Here is a 19,731-nt window from a genome sequence, read left to right on the forward strand (position 1 = left end):
CTATTAGGCTATCTGTGTTCTCATCTGGCACTTAAGAATAGATCACAGGTCACCTCCCGGTTTTACTTGGTAGTTTTTTTTTTTTGGTGAATATCTAAGGATCATATAGATATTCCATCTGCCCTGTAATTAAGCAGTGCTAATGCATGGTACCCAAGTAGGAAGGTGTCTTTATACAGCTGAGATGGCCAGCTTTCCCTCCACTCCAGGGGAGAGGATACAATGTCGTGGGATATGCCAATAGGGAAACACATTGTAGTTCAGCTAAAAGAGAGCCGTGGCTTCATATTTGTTGACTGTTTCTCCATGTTTCGATTTATGTTTCACTCTTTTACAAAAAAGAAAAAAAACTGCTTTGGGTATCTAGAATCACCACAACTCCTGGATCCAGGCAGGTCAGCTGGTTGTAGACATTGGCAAACCTTCTTGGACACAATCATCATCAAGGAACGGGTCCATGAGAGTGGTATCAGCTTGATGGCCAAGGCCAGGATTTGGATCCAACCGTTGCTGTTGCCACTCCCTCTGAATGCTGGTTGATGTCACAGAGGCTGTGGGTCTGGCTAGTCATCCTTGCCTTTGTTCATCATCAGATGATCTCTGTTTAAGTTCTTACCAAACTTGTCACTGAGCTGCTGTATCAAGCCAGCCAGCTCTCCTGTTGCTTGTGACTTTTCTTCAAGAAGCTCATATCGGAGGCTGGAGATGTCTTGCTTGATTTCCTTAAGTTCTCCTGCAAAGACAAAAAAAAAGTGAACATGGTCAGATAGAAAGAAATCACTTTTTTCATACCCCTTTAAAAAATTAAACTTCGATACTTGATATTAAATATGAACACAAACACAAGTTGCTTAGTAACTTCAGATTTAAATTAATTAATTTCAAAGAATAAAGTATAGCACATATTGTAGCAATTGTGACCATTCTTGGCCTTGATCTGGTCATGGGAGAAGTAATGAAAGGGAGGGCCATTTCATGGAGGACCCTGTGATTTAGTGAAAATGGGGCCTGAAGAATAATGCCAGGCACATGATGGACTTGGGTTGGCCTTCCCATCCTATTTGCTATTTTGGATAAGTGAAGCTAACTGGTAACTCAGGGACTTAGTTTTAGTTCTCATATTCCTAGGTGAAGTTGTTATCTAGAAAGTAAAAAAAAAAAAAACGTATCACGTTGAATAAAGACTTTTGAGATTAAGTAGGATGATTGGTTTACCATTTTAAAATAATTAGTTTAAAGCTGAACCAAATACTTGAAAATTCATTATGCAATAAACTCTTAAAAAAGAAAACAATAGAACATTTACAATATTTATGTTTAACACAAATTTTTCTGTACTATATTTTCATAACGGCTTTTTTAAACTTTCCTTTGTATCCCTTTTCAGTCCTTGCTTGTTCATTCACTTTTGAATTGTCTTTCCATTTTTCCTTTATTATATTTATAGTCATACTATATACTGTTCTGGTTTTTCTTTTCTTGGTATTTTGGGGCATATTTTATCCTGCCAAATGCAGAATCTAGTCCCTTTGTTCCAGACAGATATGCCTCTAGTGGAGGACTGGTAAGGAGGTCCCACTTGAGAATGATGACCTGACCTCCTCCAACCCCAACAAAGGGGCAGTTTATTTGTCAGTTTTGAATGTCTCCCTCTTTTCTCACCAAACCTCTCAGGTGAGCAGCTGAAGCAGACAAACATGTTTTCGCCAGGATGAGAGTCATGAAGTAAGATTTAGAATGTTGGCCAGTAGCCACTAAGGGCATGCTCTATGACCCTTGACCAACAATCGCATTTATTCTGGCTTTTTAGCAACACACATAGGGTTATACTTTGTTCTGTTTTCCTTTGAGGGAGCAGAAAGCTTTGTTTGCCACCTAGACCGGTTAATAAAATATTAATAGAATATATCTACCAGAGTTGAAAAAGCAACAGTGAATTTCATTGGAAAATATTTAAATTGCTGAATATGGCTTTGCTTTGGGAAAGAAGAACAGAAATGATAGGTGAAATGACGGTTCTTCTTGGCCTTGATCTAATTATGGGAGAATTGATTTAAGGAAAGATGTTCCTTGGAGGGTAATTCACTTCTTAGGATTCTGGCTTTAGTGAATTTCTGCTTCTAGAATAATGAAGAGAAATCCTCTAAATGGCATCCCAGTGGCTTTAGGGCAGGTGAATTTTTGTTCTCATACTCCTGGATGTATTATTATCTTGGAGTAAAAGATAAGCAGTATGGGTCAGTGGCAAGAACATGTGATCTAGAGTCAGAATCTGCTGTCTGTGTGACCTTGGGCAAATTGCTTCATCTGTCTGGGTCTCATTTTCTTCACTTGTAAAACAAGGGAACTGGAATAGAGGACCACTGAAATCCTTTCCAGCTTAAAATTTGTGTTATTATATTCAATAAATACTATTTGACTGGAGTAAGATAATCTTAACATTTTAGGATAATCAACTTAAAATTGAACAACACAGCGGGATATATTCTGTTAAAAAATTCAGGCAGGAACAATATAATTAAAGGGGATGGGGGGAGTAGGTGTTAAAGTTTAGTGTTTGACATGATAGGCTGTGCAGAGCAGGCAGACTGACTGATGAGAGGACAGAACCTGGAAGTAAGGGTTTCACATATCTCATAAAAGCCCTCCCATTTCTGGTTCTACTCTCCAAAACTTCCTCAGTGATGAGGCATTGGAATAAATGTAGGACAGACTCCACATTTTTGAGACATCTGACAACCCTGGGAAATCCATTAAAACGTCGCTTGCCTTCATTGACTTCATCATTTTCTCTATCCACCTGGGCCTTCAGGACGTATCTTTTTATAAGACGCTTCATGATTTTCTGAAAAGTGAACATAAGAGGTTAAGTTGATCCTGTCTCAGGAAGCAGGTGAGCTGAAGGATTCAGGACAACATCCTGTTACATATGCACCTGAATACTTTGTGAAATGTCCAACATCTAAAGCTTGACACCTTGGGCACAACTCTCTTTCCTAAGAGGAATGTCTGGGCCAACTTCTTTATTCTGAATACCAATCTAGTCCTGAGGCCATGAACAGAGAATGATTCTCTACCTTCCTGGGCTTCAGTTTCCTGATGTCTGTAAAGTGAGGGAGTTAGGCTTGATGGTCTCTGAGGATCCTTCCAGCCCTAGATCTGTGACTTTGGCTTATAAGAGGCGGAAAGTTAAACCAAAGAAACAGGGAGCTATCTTAGATCTAGAGAAGGTCGACTAGTGTGGTATAATGGAAAACGAACTGTGAGTTAGGATATTTGGATTCTCCTTCCTGAGCAAGTCAAGCTAATTTCTTTTACCCTGAATGTTTTTATTTTTTAACAAGGGAGTTAGATAATAATAACTCATTTGTATAGCAATTTACATTTTAGAAGATGGCCTCCTCAGAATCCCTCTGTGAAGTAAATAATACATTATCATGATTGTTCCCATTTTGCAAATGAGGAAACTGAGACCTATAGAGGTTAAATGGCTTATCTATGGTCAAATAGCTAATAAATGTCATAGAACAGATTTAAATGCAGATCTCTTGATTCCAAGCCCAGCACTCTTTCTAACACAGCACATTGCCTATATCAGTGGTGTCAAACCCAAACAGAAAAAAAATCCCTACTGGCTGCATATGGACTTAGAATGGGGCTGTCCAAAATGTGGCCTGCAGTGTGATTTATGCGGCCCACCTACAAGCAATTTACAGAAATGCTTTTGTAAACAAAGCCTAGCTACCAAAGAGCTCTCACTAAAATGGCAAATCAAAACATATTGGCTATTGTTTCAACAAAAACCTAAGGTTGGACAGCCCAGTCTTAGAACATCACAGATTAAGATTATCTATGTTTTCTTTTTTTTAAATCTAGAAGTATTATCATTTTTGTTTGTTTATTTTGTTAACTATTTCCCAATTACTTTGGAAACTGGTTCAGGCTTCACTTGGGAATGTTTCAGCCTACAGGCCTTGGGTTTGACACCTCTGGCCTAGATCTCTAAGAGTTTTTTCTACTTCAGGGACTGAAGCAGGGTCCACAGTATTTGTCTTAGAGTAGTAGTAAATGCAAATTGATGACATGGTAAAGGAGATGGAGTTGAAGTTGGGGAGAAAGGCAGGGTAAACATGAGAGGGATTTAGTTTAGCAAAGGAATTCAAGACAATGTTGGAGAAGAAATACAGAGCATGATAGAAAATTCCTTTAAGAAAGACGAAGTCATGTTGGAGACTTTGGAATTTTAGATGCAAAGGTCTTATCCATAAATACCACCTACACTGAGCTGTCCCTCAGTAACCTTGGAAGAACTGGGTTTGGCCTTCCTGCCCCATTTAGCATGAGATACTGTCCTCTCCTCCACTGTTGCAAATGGACATGAATAAACTCCTAAGAAACACCAAGGACAAATTATTTCCATGGTTCTTGCCAAATCAAGGATTTGATAAATATCCTTGTTTAGGATTCAGTCTTGAGATTGAAGAAAAGAAGCCATTGTTTTTTGTGGTGAAGAGGGAATGATTACAATGTTGATGCAGTGAGTTGAAGTAACTGCCTCGCCCCTTAATCATTTCTCCTTCCACTTGGTCTCATGTGCGCACAGAGGCTGTGATCTCTAGCTGAAACAGCACTGGATGGACAGAGATTTTATTTTTAGGATTCTATTTCTGTCTTCATTGTGTGATCGCCCTCCCCACCACCCCCCCAGCCCATTCCTGCCCCTAATGACACTTGGCCTCACATTCTATGTGAAGGTCTTTGGAAAGAAAAGAAAGAGAAGTGAATTGCCAGGACACTCCAAGTTAGAAATGTAAACTCATCACCACCACCACCAGTAAATGAAATGGTTCTCTTGGTGTGCCAGGGGCTTTGACAAACATACAAAGGAGGAGCAGAAGCTGCGCTTTTAAGGCATTTGACCCCAATCACCAAAATCTCACAGATATAGGGTCTACAATTTTGGTTTTTTTTGATAACTTAGGAAAAACATATGTAATTCTATTTTAGTGAAAAGCTCAACATAATTTCTTCCTCCACAAATTTCTAGGTTTTTGCTTACAAGTCAAGTGAAATCTGCTAAAATAATGACTTTCTCAAACCAGGGTCCTTAGGACTAGATCATTCTTTGCATCTGAAATATCCTCTCACTTGTTGAATTCCTCAACTTTTAAAGCCTAGCTCAAATGCCTCTTCCTCCAAGGCTTCCCTGATCCCTGAGGCCCCTCAGACCTCAAGTGCTTTCTTCAGCACCTCTAGAATGTACTGGTTTTGAGGTATTGTGTATACACTTAACTCAGTTGGTATCATAAGGGCAGAACCAAGTCTTATGTAAACTCTGAATCTCTGCCAGTGCCTAGCACAGTGTTATCCACATAGTAGGTATAAAATAAATGTTTCGCGTATTGTAGTGCATTGCCCTGCATTATGTCATGTTGTGTTGTGCTATGCTGTGTTTTGTGTGTGTGTGTGTGTGTGTGTGTGTTGTATTTTATTTTGCCCACCAGAATCAGCAATTCATTCTCATGTCATAAAGGGGATTTTTCAGGCTTTGTGTGAATACCGTGATTCCCTTACCTTGTGTTTATTAGTACCTAGGTTTAGATTGTGAGCTCTTTGAAAGGAACAGCTGCCTTTTGCCTTTCTTTGCATCCAAAATGCTTTGCATAGTACCTGGGACGCATAGATGTTTATCTACTGACTCATGCTGAAGAACACTGCATCTTCAGTGCCCCAGTCAAGGCCTAGCATATATCTTTAAACTGATTGCTCTAGAACTGAAAAGGGTCCTTAGGGGTCATTTAGTCCAACCCCACTGAGAGGGGAAGTGAATCCCTTAACTTCCCTCAGGATTTTTTTTTAATTTAATTTATTTAATATATTTAGTTTACAGCATTGATTTTCACAAGAGTTTGAATTACAAATTTTCTCCCCATTTCTACCCTCCCGCCCACTCCAAGATGGCATATATTCTGGTTGCTCCGTTCCCCAGTCAGCCCTCCCATCTGTCACCCCACTCCCCTCCCATCCCCCTTTCCCTTCTTCTCTTGTAGGGCAAGATAAATTTCTGCGCCCCATTGCCTGTGTATCTTATTTCCTAGTTGCATGCAAAAACTTTTTTTATTGTTGTTTTTGAATGTCTGTTTTTAAAACTTTGAGTTCCAAATTCTCTCCCCTCTTCCCTCCCCGCCCACCCTCCCTAAGGAGGCAAGCAATTCAGCATAGGCCACATGCATATCATTATGTAAAACCCTTCCACAATACTCATGTTGTGAAAGATTAATTATGTTTTGCTCCTTCCTAACCTATCCCCCTTTATTGAATTTTCTCCCTTGACCCTGTCCCTTTTCAAGAGGGATTGTTTTTGGTTACCTCCTCCCCATGTCTGCCCTCCCTTCTATCATCCTCCCTTTTTTTATCTTCTTCCTCCTTCTTTCCTGTGGTGTAAGACACCCAATTGAGTGTGTATGGTATTCCCTCCTCAGGTCAAATCCGATGAGAGCAAGATTTACTCATTCCTCCTCACCTGTCCCCTCTTCCCTTCCTAGAGAACTGCTTTTTCTTGCCACTTTTATGTGAGATGATTTACCCCATTCTCTCTCTCCCTTTCTCCCCCTCTCAATATATTCCTCTCTTATCCCTTAATTTTCTTTTAATTTTTTAGATGTCATCCCTTCATATTCAACTCACCCTGTGACCCTGTGCCCTCTGTCTATATGTATCTATATATACATATATTATATATATACACACACCTACACATATACATACATAGACACACAAATATGTATATATATGCACACACACACACACACACACACACACACATATATATATATATGGATGTTCCTTTCAGCTACTATGATATTGAGGTCTTATGAATCATACACATCATCTTTCCATGTAGGAATGTAAACAAAACAGTTCAACTTTAGTAAGTCCCTAATGATTTCTCTTTCTTGTTTACCTTTTCATGCTTCTCTTGATTCTTGTGTTTGAAAGTCAAATTTTCTATTCAGCTCTAGTCTTTTCATTGAGAAAGCTTGAAAGTCCTCTATTTTATTGAAAATCCATATTTTGCCTTGGAGCATGATACTCAGTTTTGCTGGGTAGGTGATTCTTGGTTTTAATCCTAGCTCTATTGACCTCCGGAATATCGTATTCCAAGCCCTTCGATCCCTTAATGTGGAAGTTGCTAGATCCTGTATTATCATGATTGTTTTTCCACAATACTCAAATTGTTTCTTTCTGGCTGCTTGCTGTATTTTCTCCTTGATCTGGGAACTCTGGAATTTGGTGATAATATTCTTAGGAGTTTTTTGGGGGGGATCTTTTTGAGGAGGCGATCGGTGGATTCTTTCAATTTCTATTTTACCCTCTGGCTCTAGAATATCAGGGCAGTTCTCCTTGATAATTTCTTGAAAGATGATATCTAGGCTCTTTTTTTGATCATGGCTTTCAGGTAGTCCAATCATTTTTAAATCATCTCTCCTGGATCTATTTTCCAGGTCAGTGATTTTTCCAATGAGATATTTGTCATTGTCTTCCACTTTTTCATTCCTTTGGTTCTATTTTATAATATCTTGATTTCTCATCAAGTCACTAGCTTCCACTTGCTCCAATCTAATTTTTAAGGTAGTATTTTCTTCAGTGGTATTTTGGACCTCCTTTTCCATTTGGCTAATTCTGCCTTTCAAGACATTCTTCTCCTCATTGGCTTTTCGGATCTCTTTCGCCATTTGAGTTAGTCTATTTTTTATGGTGTTGTTTTCTTCAATATTTTTTTCAGTATTTTTTTGGGTCTCCTTTAGGAAGTCATTGACTTGTTTTTCATGGTTTTCTTGCATCATTCTCATTTCTCATCCCAATTTTTCCTCTACTTCTCTAACTTGCTTTTCCAACTCTTTTTTGAGCTCTTCCACAGCCTGAGACCAGTTCATGTTTTTCTTGGAGGCTTTTGGTGTAGGCTCTTTGACTTTTTTAACTTCTTCAGGCTGTATATTTTGGTCTTCTTTGTCACCAAAGAAAGATTCCAAAGTCTGAGACTGAATCTGAGTCTGTTTTCGCTGCCTGGCCATGTTCCCAGCCAACTTACTTGACCCTTGAGTGGTATGACTGCTTGTAGAGCAAAGAGTACTTTCTTCCAAGCTTGAGGGACTGTGCTGTTCATTTCAGAGCTATTTCTATACAGCCAGCTCTGCCACATCAGCACTTCTTTTTCCTCAAGAACCACCAACCCAGACCTGATGCAAATCTTAAGCAGGCTCTGCACTCCTGCTGTGATCTGCCACTTAATTCCTCCCACCAGGTGGGCCTGGGGCCGGAAGTAACTGCAGTTGTAGTTCTGTAGCTGCACCTCCCCCGCTGCCCCTGGGGTGGTGGCCAAACCACGAACTCCTTCCACTCTGTCCCCAGCAGCTTTTCCCACTAACCTTCTCTGTTGTCTTTGGTGTTTGTGGGTTGAGAAGTCTGGAAACTGCCACAGCTCACTGATTCAGGGTGCTAGGACCTGTTCCACCTGGCTCCTGGTCTGGTTGGTCCTGCTGCCTCCCACGCTGAGCTCCGCTCCCCTCCACTCCGTGAGTGATAGACCCCATCCAGCGACCATCTAGGCTGTCCTGGGCTGGATCCCTGCTTCCCTCTGCTATTTTGTGGGTTCTGCAGTTCTAGAATTTGTTCAGAGCCATTTTTTTATAGGTTTTTGGAGGGACCCGGCAGGGAGCTCATGCAAGTCCCTGCTTTCCAGCCGCCATCTTGGCTCTGCCCCTCTCCCTCAGGATTTTTTAACCTGGGCTGTGCATCCTGATTCTGTGCTGGCACATCAGCATCTTTCCATTGTATCCCACTGCCATTAGGTACTTACTGAGCATTATTCCAATTGAAATTAATTATTACTAGTAATAATAATCACAATTGTTGTTCAGTCGTGTCTGACCCTTTGTGATCCTGTGGACCACAGCTAATATTGTCCGTGGGGTTTTCTTGACAAAACACTGGAGTGGTTTGCTATTTCCTTCTCCAGTAGATTAAGGCAAACATAGGTTAAGTGACTTGCCCAGGGTCACACAGCTCATAAGTATCTGAGGCTAGATTTGAACTCAGATCTTTCCGACTCCAGGCTCAGCACTCTATCCAGTGAGTAACCTAGCTGCCTCCAATATTAACAGTAGCTAACATTTATATAGTGCCTACTATGTGCCAGGAATCATGCTACGCACTTTTTTCAAATGAACTTACATGATCCTCACAACAACCCTGGGAGGCAAGTGATAATATTATCTCTATTTTACAGATAAGGAAATTGAGGCAAACAGAGGTGAAGTGACTTGCCCAGGGTCACATAGCTAGTAAGTTTCTGAGGCAAGATTTGAACTCAAGACTTCCTGTCTCTGGGCTCAGCGTTCTATCCACCATGCCACTTAACTAATAATGTAATATCATTGTAGTTTATATGCAATGTACTATAATTCAGTGTAACACACCCCATTTGTTTTAAGACACTCTCTAATTCAAACTCATCCTTTTCCCTCATTTGCCTCATCATCCTTAAGCTGAACGATGGCTGACTGCCAGACCCCAGGCTTGCTAGTCTACACAAAGATTTGATCAGTTTTCCTTTCCCCACATGAGCTCTCTGGAAACAGAATGAGTGACATTTGCAAACTTTTCTAGTTGACCATCATCCAACTAGACCTTCCTGGGCAAGTAGACAAGGGGTTGTGTTCACGCTATATTAGAACATTAACTAGGAATGGTGTATCCCACTGATGACCTTCCTAGCTCAAAGAGGGTCAACTCTGCTAAATCAATAGCAATGGGCTGCCCAATAGAGTACTTACTCCTCTATTCTTTTAAAAGACAAATGGAATATAAGTCTAGGATGTGTATGTAACCAAGCTTTCATGGAGAGTCTTGCCATCTTCCTTTAGGGAAGTTGGCCATCTGGAACGCTTTGAGTCAAAATGAATGTCAAGTTCCTATATTTCAGTTGAGTTCCATAACTTGGGATAGCAAAAATCAAGGTGACTTTGAGGTCAAGTGGGAGGTAGCATGGTGTACTGGATAGGGTGCTGGACTCGGCATCAGGGTTCATACCTCTCTATGCATCAGTTTTTTCATCTGTAAAATGAAATGGTCAGACTCAATGGCTTCTGAAGACCCTTTCTATTCTAAATCTATGGTCCTATGACTATTTTCCACAATTTGATGAGAAGGAAATAAAGAATGGCAACAAATGGTAGAGATTTCCCAACTCTAAATGAAAGGAAGGAGGCGCACATTTCCACAAGGGAATGCATATGGTATGAACTCTAGCGACTGAACCGTTGCGGGAGTTTCTGGCAGAGAGAAAAACAAAGTACATTTCCTAAGCTTTTCCAAGGAAAAAAGACACCTCTATCCATGCGGGTGGCTTAGAAAAGATGAGGATATAGACAGGAGAGAGAACACATACTGTATGTTGAAGATGGCCAACGTAGTAGAATCCAGAAGGAAGCAATGTTGCCACCTGAGGAAACAGAAATTGAGGAACATTTTGGGGAATATAAAAAATGTCAGATCCAAAGAGAAATAATTTTCCAAATTTGTGTTTATCAAAGTCTTAACGATAGAAGGAATTGATATGTTAATTACACTAGTCAACTCCTGCTGCTTTTCCTTGGTTACCTCCAGTTTATCCTCTAGATTTCTTGTATGTGCATAGTTGTACACATATTGTCTCTCCATTAGATAGTGTGAGCTCCTTGACAGCCAGTTTATTTTGTCTTCCTTAGTATACCCAGTCCTTAACACAGTGCCTGACACATAGTAGGTGCTTACTAAGTTTATAGTTGGACAGTTCTATAATTAAGACCTTTAAGAAGCTAAAAAGTGAGGAAGTTCATAGATTATTCAACAAATGTTACTTTCAGTGGAATGTACCTCCTTTCCATAATTTATTTTGGATGATGATGATGATGATGATGATGATGATGATGATGTGTGTGTGTGTGTGTGTGTGTGTGTGTGTGTGTGACCATGAATGAAGTGTGCATCTCTGTTTGGAAAGGACTTAAGTGTACGAGAGTAAGTGTATGAATTGTTATTTTAAGGGTGCGTGATTTTCGTCAGTACTTTGTCCACCAAATACAGTTCACCACCTCTCTACACTCTAATAGATGGCTTCAGGAGTTGTTTTGGCCTAAAATATTCATTACTCCCAGTGATATGACTCTCTTCCCTTCACTAGGTGAGTCTTCAGACAACAGACCCACAATTTTCCTCAGCACTGTGCTTGAAGGTTTTATAACTTCGCAGATATAACACCAAAAAGTACTTGAGTTCTGCCTTTGTGACACCAGGTCACCTCTGCACCACTATGAAAAATCAGGATGACTACTGGAGGAGGACTGTACACCCTCAGCATATTCTCTAGCCAATGGACACACTTTAAAATTATCTACAGTCATTTGTAGCTGTCAGGTTCCTTCTATCCCGATAACAGCAGAAAAGAGTAGGATTCAAAAAAGGTTCTTGACATAGACTTGTTACTGTTAAATCCCCTTGTGTTCTCTCTACCCAATGCTTCAGACAGCTCAGCAGCATAGCTTGGCACACAAGATTTCTACAGAGATGGGTGACACAAGGTAATACAAATGTAGATATATGGGGAAACCAATACAGGGACACCATGAAGAAGCTTCACTGGGTCTCTTTCCGTTCCTTCTCAAAGACACCTATCTATAGGTACTATAACACTACAATGGACCAGTCTACAAATATCATCAGGGACTGCCACTTTTTTGTAGGATTTATTCAAACTTTAGGCAGCCTTAGTATGGGAAAAAGTTTGGTGTACTCAGGGTTTTTGGAGGTACCTACTTCTATCCTGCCAATGGAGATAAACTCCCGGTCTTCCTTGTAATAACAGTATATGTTTTCACAAGTGGTGTCATCATCTCTCCAAATATCATCTCCCCTTGTCCGTCATCCTCTTAAAAATGTTAACTCAGTATATATCTACCCTATTTCTCACATGTAACAACTGCAATGGAAGAAAATATTTTGAATGCATTCATTTATTTTGTGAAAAATCGTTTAGAAACCAAAAACTAAGAACCAATAGCATAAAGAAACCCTTGTCAAAAGGGTTTACCTCTTTACCTCACTGCTATGCCCCACTGCTCACTGCTGGCAACATCTTCTCTAGGGACAGGGGACTGAACTCAGTTGCTGAGGATCAGACATGTGGCCCTAGCTTGAACTTGTGAGAAAAAGCATAATCTTTCAGATCCTCTATATAATACTGGTTCTGATACTTACCAGACCATGGGCAAGTAATTTAACCTCTGTTGGAGTCTTAATTTCCTCGTCTGTGAAATGGGGAGGATATTTGTTCTATCAGTTTCAGATGGTTGTTGAAAGAGAGTGATTTTTAAACTTATGCAAATATAAGTCATCATAATCATCACTATTACTATTGTTTACTCTATCTGGGTTATGGTATAATATAGGATCCTACTACAGACCCACATGCACAGCCGGGGAGAAGTAAATAGGCCACAAAAGCTACTTCTCACACAGAGCACAGTAGCCATTGTCACACAGAGTAAAGGAAAAGGGAAACAAAAAACAGGCCAAAGTCCTTGGCGATTTACATGGCATGTTTCTCTCATGTTTTCCCATATGATGCATGTCACCAGAAATGGATTAGTTTGACATTCATACACAAGCACTGATGAATGCACTGATCTCAGGTAAACACTCTCTCCTTTCTAGCTCATTTCGATGGAACTCCTGCAATTTGCTTTCATTGTATGAACTGCACTGTATCCTCTACCCCACATGCCTATTGTTATAAAAAAAAGCCACACATACACACACACAGATACACACACAACATGACAAAACCTTAAGGATACAGGCTTAATAATATCTAAGGGAGTTCAAAGAAGGAAGGTAATCCTAGTAATTGAATGTGTATGGAAGAAGCTACATTTGCCCTACTCAGAATGATATAGAAATTCTCAGTGCCAAGAAGGTACTAGACTGAAATTAGACACCTGCTGGTGGGATTGATTGAGTGAGTTTTCATTGCTCTCTACATCTGATAGCTGTTTCATGACTCCCTGCCAGAGGCAAGGCAGTGTCTTTCACCTCTTTGTGTTGAATTCAGGAAACCTCAGCAATTTTTTCGTAGAGATGCCATGTTTCCTCCCTTACCACCTTAGGCTAGAAGGGCAGGCACAGAGATTTTCCCAGCTAAAGTAAGTTTGAATCAAGGCTTGAGAGTAGTCAGAGGAACATGAACATGGCCGTATATCCTGAAAGGTCGAGTCTCATGTTGTTGGCCCATTCTTCATCATCACATCAAAGCTCACTATTTCCACTGCATAGACTGGAGGGCAAGAAAGACTAAATGAAGTGCCCCTGGTCCCTCAGGAAGTGCTGGGAGGAAAGCTTCTGAGCCCTTTGTCCTGCCATTTCTTCCCACCTTTGCTCTGATATGAATCCAAATGGATTTTCCCTTTTTCTTCCCTATCTCCACGGTCTACCTCCAAGCCTCTAGAACCCTTTCCTGACATGTTCAGTGAAGTGTACCATGAGATGAGTTTGGCAGATTCAGTGATAACCCAGAGGTCTCACACAAATTTGAAATTGGAACAGCTGAGCTTAAAGATCCTGGCTCTCAGTAATCAAAACTGTGCAATCTTTGGGAAATTTACAGGTGTATTAACTACTCAGTAAATGCTAGCTGAGTTGAATTAAATGAAATCAGCTCACTCAGAGGAAAGGTGCTGAGAACAGTAGGACTTAGAAAAGATCGATTTTTGGCTCCCAAATAGACACAAAAAAGTGTTCCATTACATGCTTCTCCTTTTAACCCAGAAAGGATTTTGACTGTAATCAGTCTGGGTTTTCTTAATTCTAAGAAATACATTTTATCTATCATCTTCTCTGAATGACATGAAAATTAAAAAAAAATTGCTAACTGACTGAAGGACTCGGTTGGCAAAATGCCTCAAAATTGGGTCCAACTGACAATCCTCAGAACAGGGCATAATTAGATCCCAGATTCATCAATTGCCAACATGGAATGTCTTCAGATAAGAACATAAACCTTTTCATGATGTACTGCTTCTTAATTGTATAGTTAAATCTCTTTAATTGCTTAGCTGGCACCTGGCATGTGGAGGTATATTCAATTAGATCCTCGAGTTCAAGATGGAGGCTACATGTATAATCGCTTTCCTAAAGAAGATGCCAGCTGGGTCAAGCTGCTGAATGAAGCCTCCTCACTGGGCTCAGATATACAATTGATTAGAGAAGATGGGAACAACTGAAATCTGAGATGACAGGCAGGAACCCTTGTCACTAACGCGTTCCATTCCCCATTCATCTGTTTTCTATTGACTCTAAGTGGAGTTGAAATGATGAATTGGAATTCATGTCAGGGAGCGGTATGCACATATTGAGAAGCAAATGTTATCTCTTGGGATTTTGCTCTCTAGGCTAACGTCCTCTTTTTCATTATGCCAGTAAAAGGAATATTTATCTTGCATATCAATTGGATGGCTAATGTAGACTTTTTGTCTGATGAGCAGTTGAAGAGACTCCATATACCATCACCCTGTTAGAACCGCACAGTGTCAGAGCTAGAAGGTACCTTAGGGATCTGTCCACTTATTCTCACTTAAGAGGCACTGTACTACAGTGGAAAGGATGCTGGACCAGGAATCAGGAGAGATCTGGTTTTGAGTATTGCCTTGAGCATTTATTAGTTGTGTGACCCAAGACAAGTCCCTTTGGGCTTTAGTTTCCTCATCTATAACATGGGCCTAGTAACACTAGTAGTACTTACCTCATTGGTAAAGGACCATATCAATGTGAGCTAATATTATTATATTTTACAGAAGGAGAAGCTGAGGCCCAGAGAAGTTAGGCAAACGAATGAAAGAGAAAGCTAGTATACAAAACACAACACACCTACCCGTCGTAATCAAGAGTTTTACCTTCTTTCTCAACAAAATACCAAAATTCTTATGGAGACAAACAAAAAGTATAATTCATCATCTAAGAAATCCATCAGCAGTGATTAGGTGCTAGACATTGTAACATGTTGAGAATATGACAAAATGAAACAATCCATACTTCTCAAGGAACTTATGTTGCATTGGAAATATCTAGCAGAGGTACTGACAAGCTAACTGGCAAAATGTGTGGAAGAAGTAAAAGAGAAAATCCATAACTTCATAATGGTGCCCTGGATAATTAGGTATTGAGTGAATTTTAGGGAAAATTTGAGAAGCAATGGTTATGTTTGTCATTTCATGCAAAAGATAAATTGGAAGTCTGAGCAATATTTTGTTTTGCAAAAGAATCCCCATAAGATTTCTCTAAGTAGCAGGCTTTAACAAATGTCTTTACCCAAATTCAGTTCCTACACAATTTTTTAAAGGAACATAGTGAGATTCCCACGGACTGTTTTCAGATGTGAATTCCATTGCAGTAAATGCTGGTTTCTTACTGTGATCTGTCCTTTTTGTCCAGGCTTTCAGCTTGACAATTTAGACCATTTCTTTTCACATCATGCTGACAAGCAATAATTCCTTCTAGAAAGATTTGACACTTTAGAGCTCTGAAGGCCAAGCCTGGGGGAGATCGAACATCATGCTGAATTTCTCAGACCATCATATAAGGACTGTCAGACCTGACCCTACCGTGACCAATGAAATCAGGCTAATGAGCTTTTCATCTTTTCTCGTGTTTTATCCTTTCTTTCTTTTCTTGTCCTACTCCTACAATCCTAGAGTCTCTAGCTTCATTCAAAACTCAGATCATGGGCCATCTTCTATAGGAGGATTTTCCTTATTCTCTCTCAGTCTCTCTGTCTCTGTTTCTGTCTGTCTGTCTGTCTCTTTCAGTAGAGTAAGCTCTTTGAAGGCGGGAATTGTTTTTCATTTTGTCTTTGTATCTTTAGCACCTAGCACAGTGCTTTGCATATTGTAGATAAAATAAATGCTTGACAGATTGAACTGCTTTCTAGAGTGCATTTCCTCTGAAGCCGAGAAGAGACTTCAACGGTTTTCTGATTGGCATGTGTTCTCCTCTAGGTCAAGAGCTGATGCATAGCATACCCAGACATGACTGGATAGGACATCCCTGGACAAGCCATGGTAACATGTGCATATTGGAACACCACTTGCAAAAAAGAAGAAGCTGATGTGTGTCCATGGATATGAGATGAAGAGCAGCTCTGGGCCATACATCAGTTCCAAGGCACTGGCTGAGACAGGCTGACATTTTCTTAATGACATGCTGAAGGCTGTACATGTGTCCCTCTCTGCTTTAGCCAGTGACAATGTCATCTGTGCTTCAACGCATATAGATATCATCAAGCACTTACCTCACAGGGTTGTGAGTAGCAAACGAAATAATGCATAAAAAGTGCTTTGCAAACCTTAAAGTGCCATATAAAGTTTAGCTGTCATTATCAGCAGCCCAGCAGCAGCAGCTATGACAAAGGCATTGGCTATGGGTACACTGAGAGGATACAACTGCTTTAATGCCCTGGTATCAGGGGATAGGACTAATACTATCTAGAAGATCTTAGAGGATATGAGTAAACCAGTGGTGCTTTGAATTAAATCTGTATAATAATGAATCGCATTATTAATCAAGGTTTCCTTCGTTTACTCATTATCTCTTAGAAGAGGATTGTTACCTGATATCTTGTGGGCTTACTGAATGTGTTCTTCACAGTAAGATTGTCAGGATTTCCCATGCTGGTCTGGTAACGAGTTTTCTGAAATGATAAATAAATTGGGACTTGAACAGCACCCATGTGCAGCAAATTCCCTAAAATGTATCAGGGGCATCATATCAGGATATCAGAAACCAGGTCTATATATCTTTGACAAGCAAAGAACATTGAGGCTAATATTGGAGCTATAGGGCCTGGAGTCATTCATGCTAAAGCAGAGTCAAAAGATTAATTATTCAGCTCCCACAATAGCTAGGGAGAAAGTAAAATTTTAAATAATTCTCAAAGCAAGAGAATCTTAAACCAATGGAAAAAAAATTAGGTCCATAATTAATTAATTATATTATATTAATCACATCAATTAATTATTAATATAGTAATTAAGACTATAGAAGCTGCATCTGTCCACTGGACACACACCGTTCCATATAGTTTTGTAACTTTTGCTAGTAATTCCTTTTCACGTTTTGCCTGTTAGAGCAAGACTTTCGTACTAACGACCCAACAGATTGGGTTTGTATTTTCCGAATGAGAGTATATGTCTTTTACCCTATTCTGGGTGCACACCATGACATGCCATAGGTGAAAGAAACAAACAACTCTGATTTTACACTAGTAATTTCCAAACCATCTAGATTTGAAATGCTACTCTTGCTTTTTCAGTTTTGTGATGCTTAGGTAGAGGAGGATCCCAGCCAGAAGGGGGTTGCAAATTTCATGTACATAGTAAATTCAAGGAATGAAGTTAGGTAGGTGGGTTCACTACATGTATGATCTTCCATGAAGGTGCCCTGGCTGCACATTTGCTATGTGAAAGTCTATCCATACATGTTCCCTCCATGTATGCATTGTTCTGGTTGACATACGTATCTTGCTAGGAGTGTAGGCCCCTATTTAGAGGGGACGTATTTTCTTACTATGCTATTTCACTACTCGTCTTTGATTTCAATTGATTGTGTCTTCTGGTTGACTAGAAGGTAAACACTTTGCTGGGGGCTTGTGAGTTAGGGTTATGAGTGACAGTGAGGATGAGTACCTCCTGGTGTTATGCTTTACAATGTGGAAAATTGCCTATAAGAGCCCTGGGGGCATATATTTATTTTTGAATTGAAAGTAAAATAATTTTTTTTTGCTTTGGGAATTTCACGATACCTCTCAGACAATTTGCAGCACCCTTAGACATGCCTGACTCTTTCCATGTAGTGATATACACATCCTCACATATACAAACATATATACACACACGTATACATACACACATAGTCTATTCAAACTGTACTTAAACGGAGCAGACCACCAGACCACGTGGTGTCATTTGAAGGATGCTGGAAACCTTCCTCTGACCTCTAGTATCTCTTCCACTAGCCTCTCACAATGCCTAAAATTCTCTACATCATAATCCTTCCCTGTGTCTCCAGAAGGTGAAAGGAAAGCAGGTCTGAAATAAATGCCACTACGAGGTGCCTTGGGGAATCAGAGCACCTAGAGGGCTGGGGAGAGAGAGCCCAAATGTGGGCAAGAAGAGAGGTGACTGGCTGTCTGAGACAAGCTTCTGTGACTTAAAGCTTTACCAGATCTCCAGGCCTGATTGTCTAATACTGTAAACCATTATTTCTCACTCTCTTCAAATGCTTCCTCAATTCTCTACCTTTTCAGACAGAGTTGATTTGGAATAGGAGCTGACTGATGCTGAGGAAAACAGGTCCTTTTGTTTCCTGCGGGCTCCAGTTCTTTTTATCCACTCTTCTATCGTGTCATTATCAAAAGTGAAAACACAGATACGAACACACAAAAAACAACCCCCAACCCACTAACCACCAAAATGAAGTCACCACCTACCCTCAGCTTAGAATTCAGCATGCCCATCTCAAGGTCATTTTCACAGCTTTTGGCCTTTGATTTGCAGAGTTTTATGAGGCACATTTTGATTCTCATTATGAGATAATAAAATGATTTAGGACTTGGCACTAGGTTAAAAGGAGCAGGTAGAGTCCGACCTTCATCAAAATAAGATAACCAAAGCTTAGCTCGGGCAAACTTCCACTCCACATCTGCATCCTCCTGTGAGAGAAATAGGGAAAAAAAAGGCCCTATTATCAAAAACAAATACTCAGTATTCTCACCCCCACTAAATTTTGGGAGTGCTTATAGTTTGGATGTGAAAGATATTTTGGTTCTGCTCACTTCATACAGCAGGAAGACTGCTAGACCAGGAGTCAGAAAACCTGGGTTCCCTTTGCTCAGCCACTAACCAGTTATATGACCTTGGGCTTCTCCATGGGCCCCAGGTGACTCATCTGCCAAATGAAGGATGTGGACTAAACAATCACTAAGGTCATTTCTATTTCAGACTTTTTCTCTTTTACATTATCATAATGTGCATTATCAGGCATCCACTGATAACTGGAAGTAGAGACATTGTCTTCAACATTTGACACGTGACTAACATAGCTCTGATAGATAATGTTACCTCATTATTAAAAAACAAACAAACAAATAAACTTTCAATGGCAAATAAAATCTGACCCTCTTTGTTAGACATTCTAAATCAAGGACTGTATATTAGTGTGGAAAGAGACTGACATTGGGGTCAGAGGATTTAGGTTCTATTGTTTGGGGATTTTTTTTTTTGCACTTAATGGTACTTTTTTTTCCCCAATTACACATAAAGATAGTTTTCAATATTCTTTTTTGTAAGATTTTGAGTTCCAAATTTTTCACTCCCCTCCTTTCCGTCCCCCACCCCAAGACAGCAAGCAATCTGATTGATATAGGTTGTATACATACAATCACGTTAAGCATATTTGCACATTAGTCATGTCGTGAAAGACAAATCAGAACAAAATGGAAAAATCAACAAGAAGAAAATTTTAAAAACCCCGAAACATAAGTGAAAATAGTCTGCTTCAATCTACATTCAGATTCCATAGTTCTTTCTCTGGACGTAGAAAGCATATTCTACCATGAGTCTTTTGGAATTGTCTTGGATCATT

At 39.9% G+C, this 19,731-nt stretch overlaps 1 protein-coding gene across 1 annotated transcript in view; it reads right to left on the reverse strand.

Moving 5' to 3' along the window:
- Window positions 1-563: 563 nt before the first annotated feature.
- TRPC7 (transient receptor potential cation channel subfamily C member 7) overlaps window positions 564-19,731 on the reverse strand; it is a 262,789-nt gene continuing 243,621 nt past the window's right edge. The window contains exons 9-12 of the mRNA XM_036749698.1: window positions 18,578-18,799; window positions 16,700-16,780; window positions 2,770-2,845; window positions 564-733 (exon numbers count right to left, since the gene is read on the reverse strand). Of these exons, the coding sequence (XP_036605593.1) occupies window positions 564-733; window positions 2,770-2,845; window positions 16,700-16,780; window positions 18,578-18,799 (549 nt within the window). The remainder of the gene's footprint in view (window positions 734-2,769; window positions 2,846-16,699; window positions 16,781-18,577; window positions 18,800-19,731) is intronic.

The sequence above is a fragment of the Trichosurus vulpecula genome, chromosome 3 (assembly GCF_011100635.1).
Source record: "Trichosurus vulpecula isolate mTriVul1 chromosome 3, mTriVul1.pri, whole genome shotgun sequence".
NCBI classification, from domain to species: domain Eukaryota; kingdom Metazoa; phylum Chordata; class Mammalia; order Diprotodontia; family Phalangeridae; genus Trichosurus; species Trichosurus vulpecula.